The sequence below is a fragment of the Rhinatrema bivittatum genome, chromosome 2 (genome assembly GCF_901001135.1).
Source record: "Rhinatrema bivittatum chromosome 2, aRhiBiv1.1, whole genome shotgun sequence".
NCBI classification, from domain to species: domain Eukaryota; kingdom Metazoa; phylum Chordata; class Amphibia; order Gymnophiona; family Rhinatrematidae; genus Rhinatrema; species Rhinatrema bivittatum.
This window is the reverse complement of record NC_042616.1, coordinates 268,383,182-268,401,477: the sequence shown is the minus strand read 5'-3', so window position 1 is coordinate 268,401,477 and position 18,296 is coordinate 268,383,182. Positions and strand designations below refer to the sequence as shown.

Here is an 18,296-nt window from a genome sequence, read left to right as displayed (position 1 = left end):
TTCTAGACCTCTCATGATTTTAAACACCTCTATCATATCCCCCCTCAGCCGTCTCTTCTCCAAGCTGAAAAGTCCTAACCTCTTTAGTCTTTCCTCATAGGGGAGCTGTTCCATTCCCCTTATCATTTTGGTAGCCCTTCTCTGTACCTTCTCCATCACAATTATATCTTTTTTGAGATGCGGCGACCAGAATTGTAAACAGTATTCAAGGTGCGGTCTCACCATGGAGCGATACAGAGGCATTATGACATTTTCTGTTTTATTCAGCATTCCCTTTCTAATAATTTCCAACATTCTGTTTGCTTTTTTGACTGCCACAGCATACTGAACTGACGATTTCAATGTGTTATCCACTATGATGCCTAGATCTCTTTCTTGGGTTGTAGCACCTAATATGGAACCCAACATTGTGTAACTATAGCATGGGTTATTTTTCCCTATATGCATCACCTTGCACTTATCTACATTAAATTTCATCTGCCATTTCGATGCCCAATTTTCCAGTCTCACAAGGTCTTCCTGCAATTTATCACAATCTGCTTGTGATTTAATTACTCTGAATAATTTTGTATCATGAGCCCTGAATCCGGCCACTATGTGGCTGTCCCTTAAGCAAGGATCATGACCCCCCCCCCCCTCCTCCCGAGGGCTATGAAAATTGCCTTCGTAGCATCTCCATCCCCAGCCAACTCAGAAGATCTGATTTTGAGGTTGAACCGGGAACCCTCTGCATGGCCGTACGCTGCACTGCCACTGAGTCACCAGGATGGCAGAGAAAAATTGTGCAAATCATGGTTATATCATAGAGAGAAGCAGATTTAGAATAAAGATAGAGAATGTTAAGCATTCTGGAAAGTGTCCCATGTTTCTCCATTAAATAATGTAAAATGGATACATACAGACCCATTTCACGAGGGGGAAGTTTATGAATGGCAGGCCGTACTTTACCAGGATCTCAGCACTGGCTCAGATTGAAAGAAAAAGGAGAGCGAAGGAACTACTGAGCCAAAAAGGAAGATGAAATAGGGCCCCCACTGATACTCAGTTCATTAAGTTATCAGAAAAACCTTCCTTTGACCGGCCCAGTGGCTCAGAGGCAGTGCTGTGCACTGCTATGCAGAAGGTCCCTAAGCTGCCCAGGGGTGCAGAAGCCTGGCCACGCAATCAAAACCAAGTCTCCTGCAAATGTGAGTTCTATAGTAACACTTGATGATTCAGATATAATTGTTAATGTTGTTGTAAGTGCGTGCATTTTGATAATCATATCCCTTCGGTCTTTGAAAATGTTGCTTCGCTGGCTGTTTGAAGTAGGTCACACTGCAACAGGGCCAGTCAGCAGCTTCGTAGCATTCTCATGCTGCTTGTTACAGTACTCAATTGTATTTAATAATGCTAATCTTAATGCATGTTTCCCAAATGTTATGGTTCACCACTTTTGCTGTGCAAGCAAGTTGTTAACAAAAATGTTGTTAGTGGTCAATATGCTGGGTGTGCTTTTAAAGTTTTTTTGACATGTGCTGTGTACATTTCTTAGGCTTGGCGTCTTTGAGAGGCACATCAGAATTCTTCACACACCCGGTCATGTGTTATTAAACTTATGAAAACCACAACAATTTGCTTTTTAAATTAAAAAATTATCATAACTTTGAATTGTTTTTACTGTATATTGAACTGAGTGCAGTGTAATTTCAGTAGAACTAAGAATACATTGGGATGCCATTTTCTGTTAATAAACAGGGCTGAATTAGCCATTATATTTGGGTGATATCATCTGACAGCACTGAATGGACCTCTCTCTCTCTTATCTAGAAAGAATTTTTGCTCTGCTGTGCATGTGTGAAAATTTCTGCTCAGGCATTGTCTTGTGGACCTCTTCAGTATTTTTTTGTCTGCACACTAGCACAGATGTATATCTCTGTCTGTTCCTTTTGTTAAATTCTTGTTATTTCTTCAAAATGCTGTTACTGCTTTAGTAGGCCCCCAAACATCACTTTTTAGTGTTTTTTTTTTTTAAAAAAGAAGCACATTTTTATCTATGAAGACATTTTTCACAAGAAACTATTGGAAGAAGAATCTTTGATGGCTTGCATTGGTGGCCACATCAATCATCCACTCCCCTTTTGAAGGGAACTCGCAGGCCCTTCTATTCTTTAGGGGTTCGGCGTGATGCTGGATTATGGGGCACCAGAACCTAAGAGCTCTACTTAGCATTCCCAGGCTCTGCATGGGATTCCAAGGCTCGTAAAACACAGAGCCAGCCTCAAGCTCCAAACTCCCATGGCCATAGAAGCATCTGGCCCCATTGAAGACAAAGAATCATGTCAGTATTACACCCACCAGAATCAGTGATGCATAACTGATGCAGATGCAGGTGATGCAACATCAGTGCTCCGGCACTGTCTGTTAGGTTGAGCACTATTGAGCAGGGTCAGCCCTCTAGCACCATCAAAGGAATTCAGCAAGCGATGCCGTTGATAGGTGCCACTGCTGAAAGTTTGGTGGATGCAATTTTGTCTCCCTGACGCTATCTGTGCAAATTCAGTACAGGGCTCCACTGAAACAAGTTCAGAGTGAAGCAGCCGATGCAATCTCAGCTCCTGGCATTGCCAATGCGAGCTCAGTGCCACGGCACCGCCAATGCAAGCTCGATGTCACGGCACGGCGGTCTAAGGGCCTCATTTACTGAACATTTTTTCCCATATACACATAATGGGAGAAAGGCTTTAATAAATCAGACCCTAAGTTCGCAGCTCCAGTACCACCCTTTCAAACTCAGCACTCTGACCCGCTGAGGCAAGGCCAGTGCTCTGGCATCAAAGCATAAAGTAACTCTAGTACTCTGGCGCTGTCAAAGTACCATTAGGATCACAGTAACTTTGGCGTGGTGAAAATCTAGCACCATCTGAGCGAAACCCAATGCATGGCACTCCAAAGAATAATCGATGCAGACTTTGTAGACCCTTTCTGCTCTTTGCAAGTACTCTTCTCAGACCCAGACTGATTGAATGGTCAGGGGTAGTGCTTACATCAGATCCTGCAGCTCTGAGTTAATGTTTCACAATGAAGAAAGTATTTACCAACCTTCTCTGTCTAAGTTTCTGGCTACTAAGGGAAAGTCCATACACTATCCCAAACTGGTCACACTGAGGGAAAACATCCTCTTTAGATGGAGGTGCTCCGTCCTCTTTTTAGACTTATAGATGCAGGGATTTATTTATTTATTTTATATACCGGCATTCCAAGTGAAGATCACAACAGTTTACAAAAGTAACAATTGTCCTTTAAATCATTTCATATTATGGTGTAACACATATTGGTATAACACATACTTTTGTAATATACATTTTGGTATATGATATATACATTGGAAGAACTCAAGCGGGTCATATGAATCTTAGGTTGATGTTCTTATACGTCTCAACTGAGGATGGGGACAATAGGTTAGTAGGATAGGGATTCTGTTTAGTAATTTACATGGCTGTAGGGGGTTGTCATGAGCTACTTTGTTCTCTCATTACTTGTTCTTGTTATTGTTAACTTTGCATTCAGATACAATTTAAATTTAGATATAACATCCTGTTGACATAGCATTCTGATAGAATTTGTTAGATTATAAGCGTTTTTAAAAAGCCAAGTTTTTCGTTCACGTTTGAATATTTTTCTTTCTGGGATCAGTCGTATTTTGTCTCTGGTAGTGAGTTTCACAGTTTAGGGCCTGCTATTGAGAACATGCTATCTCTCATCTGTGCTGTGGCATCAAAGATTCTTACACACAGGTCTTTAAGCTCCTCCAAATTCTAGACACCCTGGTGGAGCCCTCACATATCCCAACAGATTGTCCTAAGGCAATTACAAGTGCTCCAGTGGCAAGGAAGCTAGACCTCAAATATAGAGTGCAAATACAGTAGTGAACTACTCCACAAATTGATGGTAATGAAATCTGCTTTTCAAAAAGATTCAGGAATCAGGAAGCTACTTGTATACTCCACCAGGGAAGGATCCAAGATTACTGGACAACTTTGGTAAAAGGCATTACAAAACTCCAGGCCAAATATACAAATCTTATTCTTCCACCCTGTGTAGGAAATATCACATGTCCTCAGCTGCTCTCCGATGTGGAGAGGTATATATGCGCCTTTTTTGTTTGTCTCTTTCCAAAACATGATACCCAGCATATTCCTCATCAGCCTCTATCAAAATATGTTGTATGACTTAGTTAAGGCCAATAGCTTGCACAATGATGTCCATTGCAACCCTGAGCTTGGGACTCCTCACATGTAATGGCTTATTCAGCCCTCCTTATCAAAAGAAAAAGCAAGAAAATGGTGTTTTCTGTAGACAGGATAAATTAACCATACTAAATACCTGCCTGCCTCCCTGGAGAGTTTGACTATCTAGCAAAACTTAACTCTAAAATTAACTGAAGGGGCTCTTGAGGTAATCTCCAAGCAGGAATTCCCGCACATGCTCAGTAGACCCAAAGCTCTACTAGTTGAGAGAGAGAAATTTGTAAACCACATAGAACTTTGGATTAAGCGATATATACCATATTTACCGGCATATGGGACGCACTTTTTTCCCTTCAAAATAGGGGAAAATATGGAGTGCATCCTATGTGCCGGTAATCAAAATTAACTGCGTCTGGTGGGGGGGGGGGGGGGGGGGGAGTGATGTGGTGGCATCGGGGAGCGAGGGCGCAACGCCCAATTGGTCGGTGCTGGGCAAAAGGGGCTTGCCAAAGCGCGACTTCCCCAATCAAAATCAACAGCAAGCCCCTTTTGCCCAGCATCGGCCAATCGGGTGGTGCGCCCTCGCTCCCGGATGCCACCGCGTCAACCCCCCCCACCGGACGCTGTTAATTTTGATTACCGGCGCATAGGACCTGCAGAATACTAGAGCATTCTCCCAACAGTTAAAGAACGCAAACCAATCTTTCAACCAAAGAGGCTTCTGCAACACTTAGCAGCTTTAATCCTCCTACTCTGGCAATGGGGAAGCCAATATAGAAAATTATTTTTTTCCTTAAAAATGTGTATACAAAAAGGGGGGGGGGGGGTGTCTTATACGCCACTGCATCCTATATGCCGGCACATACAGTAAGTATTTTAAATAAATACTTTTAAAACAAATAGAGGTCTATCTGGTGCAAGCAGATGACATCACCCACATGTAATGGCTATTTCAGCATGCTATCTATGGACAACACTGTTTACGGTAAGCAAATTTACAGTATTGCCAGTGATGCTTTGCCATTAGTGCCTCAGGATGTTCTTTTTGATCATGTGAAAGGCTCTGGAGGCAAGGTTGTGTGATGCTTTCAAGCAGGTGTGTTTATCACACATCTAGAGTTCCAGATGGTGTACAGTACTAATACAGTAAAGCCTAAATGGCACCTCCAGTACTTATTTAAAGACTATGTCACAGAATAAAATTATAGAACAGTGAAAACACTCTTTAGATAATTAAAACAAAGTTACAAGAACCTACACAAAAACATCTTGGATCTATAGATTATTCATTGAATAAAGGCATCTTAAATGTGCTGACTACTGATACATTTTTAAATATATGGAAAATTTTTAGAAGGTTATATAAATAGTAAGTAAAACAATGGTTGTCAAAATTGAAACTCATTTAAGAAATCAAGCTGTATGTTGACTGCTCTCAGACCTGCAAGATAACAAAAACGCATAACTTTTTACAAAAAAATAGAGAAAATACTCTGAGCATGCATGCTGCTATGAATTCAAAATCATAAATCTTTCATGTAAATGTGACACTGTAAAAAAAATGTGAATACTGTAAAAATAAATAAAATAAAATTGTTCTGTAGGTAGAAGTCAATTATAGGCATGGGTTTGCAAAGAATGTGTTATACTAAGTATAACATGCCAGTCTTCCAAATGCATTATGTTGTATTCGTTTTCCACGACTCAGCCAAATGACCGCTTCATAGGTAAAAGCAACAGCAGCACTCCCAGTTGCCCATAAGGAAGTTCAAGCTCCATCCTCTTTCCTCTGCTGGAGTTCTCGTTCGTTAGGAGGGGGCGTTCATTATATACATTTCTAATTTAGTTTATCCCTTTTTATGGGGAAACCTGTGGTCAGCATGTGCCCCGGCAGGCCCCGTCCCATTCTCTGGGAGCCGCACAGTCGGACAATTTAGAAGCTGCCGGGACAGACGTTTTCTCTGCATCGCTGCTGTATGGTGGTTTGGATAATTGTTATCCGACACAGTTGAGGTAAATGGATGGCGCTCTCCATTTTTGTGAAGGAGGAAACACAAAAATGGAGGATGGAAGAGTAATAAGTTGGTCGACAACACACCAGTTATACAGCAGCGCCCACGGGGATTTGAATATTCTTTGTTTCCTCGATAGAGCACACAAGAGTGAAATTTAAGAAAATACGTAGCTGTTATTCATGTTAAGAAAAATAATGTGGATGGGTTCATTAAAGTGATTTTGTACTAGGATTATGATTGATATCCCCTGACAAAGCCGGTTGCTCTGGCAAAACAAGGGCCCTTTGTTGGGTATTTTTGGAGTGAAAGCGAGAGTGTATAAAGTGGGGTATGCCCCCCCCCCCCCCGTGACTCTTTTATCCCTACCCCTATCCCCTTCTCTTCTTTCCTACCCGGCCTTTGCCCTGCATCATTATCCCCCCCACCACCCAAATCTCTCTTCCTTTCTGATTGGCTCCCTTTCCCCATGCCATTATTTCTCTTTCATTCTCTGCCCCAATCCCCCCTCCTCTCTCTCATTCCCTGAAAGGGGAAATTTGGATTTTTCGCCCCTCTCCCCTGTTCCAAGGAATGCTCAAGGTGACGTTCAGCATTTTCAGAACACAGGTACAATTATTCCCTGACACTTAGTGTGCATTATCTATGTGGGTACCCTCCTCTCTCTCTCTCTCTGCCCCCAGACTAGTCCCCTGCCCTGCACCTGTTCATTTTACCTAGAACCTCTTTATTCCCTTGCCCCCAAATCCCTCTCTTCAACTTCCTGCGGCCCAGCAGCACTTCTCCCTGCCTTGAGCCCCTCTTCCCTCTTCCCTCTCCCACCTCCCAGCACCCCACTCCCAGCAGCAGCAGCAGCTCCCCCACCCAGGGCCCAATCTGGGGAAAAGTCGCTGTTCTCCCTGTCAGGCCCTCCTGCCTCCTCTTTTCGGTGGCAGCAGAGCTCCAGCTTAATGTCTTGTGTCTGTTCCTTTCTACTTCCTTGTGGCAGTGCTGAAGGGGGCTCAGGCCTGTTGCTGGCGATGGCACAGATAAAAGCTCTTCTGCGCACCAGCAGCCTGAGCCTCCAGTTCTCCTCAGCGGGCGCCGTTCTCCGCATGCTTGGCTACCTCCTGCCCCGTTTTCTTGGCTCCCGTCAGCAGCTGAAGGAAAACTATGAAGAAACGGTGTCGTAGGCAGGAGGCATGAAGATGGTGGTGGTGGAGGGGCGTTTGGTGTTGACACAGGAATGCTCCCTTGTGCATGAGTTGGCCTCCCTGAATCCATTTAACTACGGGCCAATTGGCCCACTGCAGCCCTGCACCCAGGGGCTTTTAGGCCCCCTCCTCACTTGTATGATATTGCCAAAAAGTTATTACTGTGTTACCTCTGGTGAGACTCTACCACTGCTTTGGTGCAAAGTTTCTGACTTGTCGATTCACTTTGCAGCAAATGTTGCTTATGGTAGTGAAATGTGTGTGATTGTTTATAGAAGGGGCAGGCTCAAGCTAATTATTTTAGGTTGGGAATGGCCAGCTCAAGGGCCACAAACAGCTATATCTTCAGGTCTTAGACTGCTTGCAACTCAGTTTCATTAATGTTTATAGAGAATGTCCTGTAAACATGACCTGTTTGCAGTTCTCATAAACTGGAGTCTGATGTCCCTGTTTTAGGTTGTACAACAGGGCATTATGTATGTGACTCCAGCCTGTGTTTCACTATAGAGTAAAATATAGAGTTTTCCAGTAATGGGAGACTTTTTTTTTTTTTTTTTTTGGAGGGCGAAGGGAGTGGAGCAGGTAGTGAATAATAGGAGTGTCTTCTCCTCCCACCCCTGTTCATAGGGGATGGGATTTCGAAATGATATACGGTATACGGTGCTTCCATGAGGCACTGGCAGTCTTGAGGAGATCAAGGCTAGTGTGTGTTTAAGATGTTTTGATGCGCTGGAGAGAATATTTCTACTTCTCTGGTAAGGGTAACAGGCCAGTTGGGAAGACTTGGACCTCCTTATCCTATGGGGATAACTTTTCTGATTCTGGAACCAAAGGAGAAGATGAAGTCTGAAATATTTTTTTCTTTTTCCATTATGTCTTTGAAGAGGTTAGGTGGGAAAGTGAGAGGGAGAATATCTTTGTGAATGTAACTTAAGAAGCGTAAGAAGACAACAGTAACCACTTGTGAGACTTTTGTGAATGTCTAAGGAACTGTGAACTGTTGTACAGATTTTTGTCTTTCTGCAGCGCAAATCTGTGCCTTGATCCCAGAGGCTGCACCGAGTGGGACAGTGCTCAGCACTCTCTGAAGGGTGAAGTTACATGTGGGAAAAGCTTTTTCTTTTCCCCCCAGATACTGAACAGTTTGTGCTTTCAGTGTGGTCAATAACATTTATTACTGAATGCAGTATTGGAAAAATCAATTTAATATGGCATCCAAGCAGCAAGTCTGGCTGGTTGTGGACAGACAGAGGTCTGCACCACAGATTAAAAACTTGCATGCAAGAAAGAGAGACAGCTGAATTTCAAATTCCATATGTATTTCAATGAATTTACTGCCTCCTGGTCGACTGTTTACCAGAAGAAGAATTAGGGGTGAGAGGAGTCTGTGTCTCATACATTTCATTCACCTGATTGTGATTTTCAAGTAGAAGATGATGAAGTAAAACATGCATATTTGAATTGCTGTTAGAAAAATAGTACAGGGTAGAACAGCTGCTGGCAGGCAGGCAGGCATGAGGAATTACATGTTCTAAGAGGAAATGTATATTCATAAGAGAATAGCATACTTTACTTTTATAGCTTACGTGCTTTTTCAGGGGCTGAGAGGGTACAGATAGAGGTGATAGGGCTGTTAGAGCAGAGTATGTTGTGGAGTAGAGGACGGGGGGAGAGAAAGAGAGGGGGAGCGCTTCCAGAAAGAATTTCACATTTATTTAGAGAAGATATATTTTCAAAGAGACACAAATAAATGACATTGTTTTACACCTCAAAGCCTGTAAGGAACGATGTTGTGACTATTGGGAAAAAAAAAAAAGGCCCATCTTGCAAGTTGTAGTCAAAAGCCATGAATGCGCTGAATTGTTGCACTGCAGGTGTTCTGCGTCCTACATGGGACCTGGATAGTACCAGCAGTCTGCAGGACAGGTGTTGCAGCAGAGCCCGGCTGCAGCAGTTAAGCTGTAAGCCCCTCATGCAAGGCGCATGGAGCAGGAACTAGGAGGGATGGTCAGGAATTTATTTTATTTTATTTTATTTATTTATTTATTTACTTACTTTACTTATTTACTTATTTTAAGCATTTTATATACCGAGATACGTTGGGAACATCATCTCTGTTTACAGATAACTCAACATAGCAAAAGGCTTCACAGGAAGCAGCCTTTTCCCCATCAATGTTTGGATGTCCCCCTCCAGGCTGTCTGATGCGGCTGCTCCTGTTGCTGTGGAAGGGGGGGATGAGGCACATGGGTGATGTCAGTCACCTGCACTCTGCCTTGTAGCAGTGACCTTGGCTGTGGGTTGGTCTGTCCAATGAGAAGTGCAGAAACCTTAGTTATGGCTAGCTGTCAGTGTACCTTTGTTGCCCCAGTACCACAGGCTGCATTTGTGCACATTGAATTTAATATAATTTCTGTGGATATCCTGAGGGGAAAAAACTGTTTTGTTCCCCTGGTTGACTTAAAAAAACAAAACAAAACAAAAAACCCCCAAAAAACGAGGTAGCCCCCCCTCCCCCCTTATCTGATAAAATATGATTTCATTCCATATCACAAAGGTAAAAATAATCACAGTTAAAAAAAAATAATAATAAAATGAAGTCTCCATGGCAAAACAGATAAATACATTGAATTTCTACTCTAAAGGGCTTACGGTTTAAGCAGGTACCTGAGGCAATGAGAGATAGAAGGGGTCAATTTGAAAAAATAAAAGAACACTGAGCATTTCATTTAGGGAGTTATGTTTTGGCTTCATAAATTTAGGGACATTTTCAACCAAACTTAGGGCCTGGTTTATTATTAGGCTTTTCTCCCGTTCTGTGTCTATGGGAAAAATGATTAGAAATGAGGCCGTTAGACAGCAAAGGCTAAAAAATTGCCATGTAGAGCACACGCATGGCTGCTTGATTGTGTGTTAAGTGAGAAAAGTATTTTCAATGATTTGTTTTAAATCTGCGAGTTGTTTCATGGTGTATCCTCTTATTTTAGTATTATTTAAAAGGGCATCTTTTATTTACCCATCCCAACCCACTCATAGTTTAATAAACTTTCTATCATGGTTTTGGTTTCTTCTCTGCAGCAACTGAGATTATGGGGAAAAAAAACTAGATTGACCCCACTTTATTGAGCCAAGTTTTGATGAATTGTCATTGCTTTAGTTTGCATATTTTTGCTGCTGCTCCACAGTGTAACCCAGTTGTTCTCAAACCTGGCCTGAGGACCCCCCCTCAGCCAGTCGAGTTTGCAGGATATCCACAATGAATATGCATGCGAGAAAATTTGCAGGCACTGCCTCCATAACATGCAAATTTTCTCTCATGCATATTCATTGTGGATATCCTGCAAACTCGACTGGCTGGGGGGTCCCCAGGATAGGGTTGGGAACCTCTGGTGTAACCGAATGCCAGTCATTCCCATTATGTTAGCATGCATAATGCCCTTTTTATTTTATTTTATTTATTTATTTATTTTTAGAGGCATGTCATATTCTTTAAAAATGTATTTTATTTGCTTGGGGATGCTCCATCAGATGGGCACTATATCATTTGATTTAAAATTTTGAAGTATTAAACATTTTTTCATAAAAGTTGTTCTGTGCAAGCTGAAGAATGCATGTTTTGGGCTGAACCCTACCCTGCTTGCTGCACTAGCTCCACCTGCTTCCTCCTGATTCACTGGGGCCGATACAATACAGTGCGCTCAGCCAAGTGCACTGTATAACCCGCAATCAGACGTGGGTTAAATAGGCGCTAATCCAGCCTCTAATGCAATAAGGAGATTAGCGCCTATTTAATGCGCATCCCACGCAGAGTGAATGGGATCGCGCTCATCACATGAAAATGCATGCGAATGAGGCTATTACTCATTCACTCCGCATGCAAAACAATAATTGTGTGTCTCAGACGTACATTTATCGCTCAGCTATTAACGCCTGACTTTTCAGCACCTGCTTTCCACGCTTTTTTTTTTTTTTTTTGCATCTGCCCCACTGAAAACAGGAGGAAGCAGAAAAAACAGCTGCTGATGTGAACCAGGCAGATCTCAGGCTGTAATTTTCAGTGCCCGAAGCCTGGTGCACCTCTTCAACCTATAGGGGCTGGGTTTTTATAAAGCGAGATTTTGTGGTTTATATATGTATTTTTTTAAGATTTAGCTCACGCCTTTGCAGTGGTAGCTCAGGGCGAATTATATTCAGCTACTCTAGGCATTTCCCTATAATCCAAGTACCTGATTAACTAAGGGGTTTTTTCCATAGACACAAAATGGAAGAAAAGCCTTAATGAATCTGCCCCCAAGTTTGTACCTGAGGCAGTGGAGGGAGAAGTAACTTCTCAGCCAGGGGTCAAATCCCACTAGGTGGCTCCTCCACAAATGAAGCAGACCCCTGGCAGGAGAGTGTTAAAACGTTTTCGGGTTGATCCAGTGCTAAAGTAAGAGCACATGAAATTTCTCCAACCATATCTTTGTAGCTGATTTTTAAAAAATGGAGGAAAGGGGAGGGAGGGATATCGGACTTTTTCAGTTACATTCTAGAAACTCATGGACCTTTTTCTTTTCAGAATCGTAATGAAATAAAAAATGGTGCTATCCTTCGACTAACAACATCACCAGTAAGTTAATATTTCTCCTCAAGCTTATAATGATTTTCTCCCCCACCAGAAAAATAAAAATTATATTAAACAAGATAAAGTTATAATATCTCTAAAATGTTAGCCATGTATTTTATTTATTTACTCATATATATTAACCCCTTTATATAGTAAGGTCAATTAACAATGTAGAAAGATCTTCATTTGCCTTCTCTATAATCATTGGTCTTAATAGCATAGAGTATTCAGTCTTCTGCTTCACATCTTTTAACCTGTTATGATGTCTAGTGCATTTTGGTGCCAGATTTTCAGATGAAAGGTGTGAAGCAGAAGTCTGAAGACTCTGTACATTTATTGAAAACCCCCTGATGAAGATATGATTTTGAAAGATGGCCTGTGTCGGGACTGTTCTAATAATTCGAACTAGATTGTGGGGGGGGGGGACGGGGGGGGGGACACCGCTTTTCATAGCACACCATTGAAAAGATATCAGTGGATTTGACATCAAAGAGAAAGCGCAACCATAAGTGTTTTAATTGCAGAACAAAAATGTGAATAAAAAAATAGCATTCCACACTATTGCCTTCCTATAATCATTGGTCTTAAGTGAAGGTCTTGGCAGACTGATAGTGTCTATTTTGAAGGTCTTTCTACATTGTTAATTGATGTTACTATATCAGGTTAATATATTGTTTGTTGGACAGTTTATTGTGTTTTTTTCTGACATTTAAGTGTTGTACAGTTTACTCTTACGTGTATATTATGTGACTGTATGGGTGATCTTGTGGTATGCCATATATTCACAAATTTTGTCTTCCAATGGGAGCAAAGACTTTCTAGCCACCTTGACATGAAAAGATGAATGTCATATTATTTCAGGGAAAAGCAGTAGTAGTACATTTGACCCACATAGGAGTCAATTTTAAGACCCGCGCGCGTCCATGTGCTTGTGGTTCCCAGCCGCGCGCATGTTATAAAATACGTTGGCCGTGTGCACATGCGCGCCGGATTTTAAAATCTGCGTGCGCATGTGCCGGCAGCCCACGACTTGGGTGGGGTGGGGATTTTATAACCTGTGCATGGCGATGCAACCGGCCGGTCCCCAGTTCCCTAACCTTATCCTTCCTCCCTCTTCCCCTCTCCTCCCTGCCCCCTAAACCTACCCTAACTATCCCCACATTTTTTATTTTTGTCCTTACTGCTGCTCTGGAGTAGAAGAAATCTCAAATGGCACTGACCTGGCCCACCCCCAAGCCCGCCTCTTTCTCTGGGCCTGGTGCTTCGGCGCCCCCCCCCCCCCAAAATCTTACGTGTGCGGGCCTTTTAAAATGTACTTGATAATTAGTAGAGGGCTCCCAGGTTTTGGTTTTGAAAATATGAGACTTACTTTATCTTCGGTAACAGGAATTTCTGGAATGAGAGGGGGGTATTGGGATGAGAATGAAAGGCAGTAGACTCGGGAGTAATCTAAGGACATATTTCTGTACAGAAAAGGGTGGTGGATGCATGGAGCAGCCTCCCAGTGGAAGTAGTGGAGATGAGGACAGAATCTGAATTCAAGAGAGTATGGGACCAAGCACAGGGGATCTCTCAAGGAGACGAAGAGACTATATACAAAACTGAGCAGGATATGTGGATGGGCCGCATTCACTGCTTCCTCTAAGCTGTGTACCTTGTGCACACGGGGAAAAAATAAATGATACTCTGAAATAACTTAAAAGTAGAATTATTTTCATTAAAACAATTACCGTACTTAAATAACACTTTCAAAATCCAAATATTTGCATTATGCTTGCCCAGGCACCCTTGGCTTATAGTGCACAGATTTGAACTCAGTTTATAAAAAATTGCACAAAAGAAAATGTTTGTGCACATAACCTGTCAAAAATTAGAGGGAACTTTGGCCGTAGGATCTTTATCTGCCATCATTTTGCATGTTTCTGTGTTCCTAATCTTCTTTCCTAGATACTTTTAAAATGCTGTTAAAGGTATCAGTGCAACACTTGCATGGGGTAATAATAGATCAGTGTAATACCTTCAGTACTGACACTCCCAGTTATTTAGGAGTGGATTTTCAAAAAATGTAACCAGCTAATTTTGGGAGTTAACCAGTTAAACCTAACTTGCTAAATATTTTGTCTAACTTATTCAGCTAAATGTGGATGGTGCATAAATTTAGCTGGTTACCAAAAGGACTGGAGGTGTGATTAGGTTGATGAGACAGAATTTAAACATTTAATGCTGATTTTCAGCACTAGTGAGAAAATTTGGTCCAGCTAGATTTAGTTAACTTTTCGGCCAAAAACCTAGCCAGTTAGGTTCAGCTGGAAATCTGGCTAGAAATAACAGAGGGCATTACCCAGCTATTTTTCTTGCTCAGCAGGTTTTTGGAAAAGGGACCTGTTAGCTCCACAAATATGGAAGCGGATTAAGTAGGATAAGCTCCAGAATCTTTAAACACTAAATATACTGCTAGGAATTATATACAAACTAACTTGTAGACAGGAAATTGTAACAATTGTCTGTCTGGCCTTTTTTTGGGCTAAAAGTGTACTGTGAAGTAAAACAACATCTTGAGAAGCATGGAGGTGGCTGCCACGTCTGGTCCTGGTGCATCTTTCTTGTGCTTGGAATGTAGTGCATGTGTTCTCAGTCCTATTGTCAAGGTTCCCTCAGCAGGTCTGTCTTTCACATTAATCCAGGCGTGCACCCAGTGGGGTGAATTTTTGCACATATAAAAGTTTGCATTTACGTGCACAAGTAGCTTCTATGCGTGTATTTCTTATTTTATAAAAATGTAAAATGTACATGTGCTTTCACATGTTACACACAAAAAAGGGGTGCTCTAGAGGCGATTTCGTGTGGGGCGAACACACGCAAAGTTGCTATTTAAGACGGGGCGTACATTTGCCAACTTGCGTATTTTTACACCTGCTAATTATATGGCATAAGTGATAATAAACATGTTTATTGTGTAATACTATCTGTTTGGGAGGTCTGGGTGAACTGGGAGGAGTTCAGGCTGAAGAATCAGGAAGGTCTTGCTAACCTGGAGGAGGAGTGGGAGAACTGGGGGGGACAAATTGGTAAACTAACTAATTTAATTTATGCACGAATGTTTTAAATTTGACCGACTTGCATGTGTCCCACTTTATTGCCAGTAAATCCCACTTTATTTTAGCATGCAAAGTGTGTGTGCATGTATTTATAAAACAGGTAGGAAAAGCACATGCGTTCAGTGCATTGCTGCACATGATGCATTGCATGTATTTGTGCCTAAGCATAGTTCCCTGTACGTACTAGGATCAGTCCAGACCGTGGGTTATGTCCCCCGTCCAGCAGATGGAGTCAGAGCAAACTTCCGAGGGTGCTGACATATAAGCAGGTGCACCCTCCAGGGATCCTCAGTATCTCTCTGACTCCAGCAGATGCGAGTGGGGGAACCTTTGCTTCCCCAGTTGGTGGCTTCTGCCCCATTATTGCTATCTTTTTCTTCTCAGGACAGGATCAAGCTGGCCGGGGTTCTAAATTACTAAATTGAGTTAAAAAAAAAAAAAAAATTAATAACAAACTTTTTTCTCCTCAGGGAGTCTCTCTGAGCCCCTGCCCGGGTCTCATAGCCCTGGCTAGCTTGCCAGCGGGACTATTCTCTCTGTTGTCTGCCCTTTGTTCTTCTCTCCGGCGGTAAGTTTTTCTTCCTGCTGTTATTTTCTTTCGCAGCTTCGCCGTCGGACGGCTCAGGGGCACGCTGGTGGGGCCAGCCTCTCCCCTGTTCGGAGCGCCGCGATTCGAACCCCTCCCCCTCGGCCCTGCGACGTTTCCATTCCCCGGGGCCGCAGCAGCAGGGAAGTCTCATTCCCCTGCTGCTCCTGAGGGGAGGGTTCGCGGAGTTGAGCCTGGGCGGGCGAGCCCGCTCCTCCCGCGGCGCGGTTTCCCCGGATCCGGCCCCAGGGGCGGTCGCTGAGGGAGTTCCCTCTACCTACCGGACGCCATGCAGCGATTTCAGGGGGCTCCCGGCGCCGACCCGGGGCAGGGCGGATCGCGGGATGTCTCCTCCGGAGTCGCTCTCCCCCGGGGGGGAGTCCGGTCCGGCTTCCCCGCGTTTTTCGCCGTCTGGCTCGGAACGCCGCGGCTCGAGGGGAAGGGCCCCGCCCCCTTCTTTGGCGGGAGCGGCGGCCATCTTAGAACTGGAAAGCGCTGCTGACTCGGAGGCTGAGGAGTCACAGCAGGATTTTTCGCCGCGCTTGGGGCTGATTCGAGCGCCATCCTCCCCCCCCCATCGCTTCGGGCCCCTCCACGGACCTCGCTCTCGCCGTCCCCCCACCAGCAGGGGGGTTTACGGCGGATTTTGTTCTCCTAATGCATCAGGCGTACCGCCAGAGCCTGCAGCCGGCGGGGGGGGTCGCCAGGCGGTGGTCCAGCGAACCCCACGCCCGCGAAGATGCCCCGGCTGGTGGGGGTGGGGGGGGCCAATCCAGCGCCCTCGGGGGGCGGCCAGAAGACGCTCCTGGCTCTTCCACCCAGCGGAGCGGCCCCAATGCAGGACCCTGGGGGTGACCCGGCTTCGGCGGATGAGGATTCGCTCCTGGCAGCGCACCTGGAGTGTGACGACCCACGGGTGCTCCGGATCTTCCGGAAGGAGGAACTGTCTGACCTCATCCCACACGTCCTTCAAGAATTGGATCTCGACCCGCCCGTCGAGCCGCCTGGGCCTCCGGCTCCCTCCGTAGCCTCAGCAAGCTCCAAAGGGGACCCCGTCCTGGCGGGCCTACGTCCCCTGGCGCGAACGTTCCCGATTCATGAGTCTTTCCTACACCTTCTGGTACGGGAGTGGGACACGCCGGAGGCGTCGCTCAGAGTGGGCAGAGCCATGGACAAGCTCTACCCTCTCCCCGGAGACTTCTTGGACCTGCTTAAAGTACCCAAGGTCGACTCGGCAGTCTCTGCCGTCACCAAGAGGACCACGATTCCCGTTACAGGGGGAACGGCCCTCCGCGATGTCCAGGACAGGAAGTTAGAAGTCTGCCTCAAGAAGATCTTCGAGGTCTCGGCGCTGGGGGTCCGCGCAGCTATTTGTGGCTCTCTCACCCAGCGTGCGGGGCTACGATGGGTGCAGCAGCTCCTTACTTCACAGCAATTGCCACCGGAGGAAGCGGCGCAAGCGGACAGGCTGGAGGCCGTCATTGCCTACGGGGCTGATGCTCTCCACGACTTGCTGCGGGTCCTGGCGAGGACCATGGTTTCGGCTGTTTCCGCTAGGCGACTGCTGTGGCTTCGAAATTGGGCGGCGGACGCCTCGTCCAAGTCCAGCCTAGGCTCTCTACCCTTTAAGGGTAGGTTCCTCTTCGGCGAGGATCTTGACCAGATCATTAAATCCCTGGGGGAAAACTCCGTACATAGGTTGCCCGAGGACCGCCAGAGGTCGTATCGTCCTTCCAATTCCTTCTCCAGGAATCGGTCCCGCTCTCAACGGCGATTTCGGAGCTCCAAGCCCCAGGGTCCGAGAAACCCCTCGAACAGGTCTCAGTCTTGGACCCGGTCCTTTCGTGGCCGTAGACCACCAAGGGATTCTTCGGCACAGGGACCTTCCGGCAAGTCCAACCAATGAAGTCATGCCGGCCCACTCCCCCCTCCCGAGGATCGGAGGACGACTAGCCTGGTTTTACGAGGAGTGGGCCAACATCACCACGGATCAATGGGTCCTGGATATTCTAAGGCACGGTTACGCTTTGGATTTGCGGCATCGCCCCAAAGACAGATTCGTCTTCTCGCCCTGCGGGTCAAGTCACAAGCGCCTGGGAGTACAAAGCACCCTGGACCGGCTCCTAGCCCTGGGAGCCATCTCACCCGTCCCCTCCGGAGAGGTGGGCTCGGGTCATTATTCCATCTACTTCGTGGTGCCCAAGAAGGATGGATCCTTTCGTCCCATTTTAGATCTCAAGGAAGTCAACAAGGTCCTCTGGATACCACGGTTTCGCATGGAAACCCTCCGCTCGGTAATAGCGGCAGTTCATCCGGGGGAGTACCTAGCTTCCCTGGATCTGGCGGAGGCCTACTTACACATTCCGATACGTCCGGACCATCACAGCCTCCTCCGCTTCAAGATTCTGGGACAGCACTTCCAGTTTCAGGCCCTCCCCTTCGGGTTGGCAACGGCACCCAGGACATTCACCAAGATCATGGTGGTTGTGGCGGCTGCGCTCCGGCGAGAGGGCATTCTAGTACATCCTTACCTGGACGATTGGCTCATCCGAGCGAAGTCCCTCCCTCAGGG

General features: G+C 45.2%; 1 protein-coding gene across 4 annotated transcripts in view; it reads left to right on the top strand.

Annotated features, from left to right (window-relative positions):
- The window catches only part of ELMO1 (engulfment and cell motility 1), an 805,215-nt gene that overhangs the window by 207,391 nt on the left and 579,528 nt on the right, over window positions 1-18,296 (top strand). For all 4 annotated transcript variants that reach the window (XM_029589504.1, XM_029589501.1, XM_029589503.1 and 1 more), the window contains exon 6: window positions 11,993-12,043. In XM_029589504.1, coding sequence (XP_029445364.1) covers window positions 11,993-12,043 — 51 coding nt within the window. The remainder of the gene's footprint in view (window positions 1-11,992; window positions 12,044-18,296) is intronic.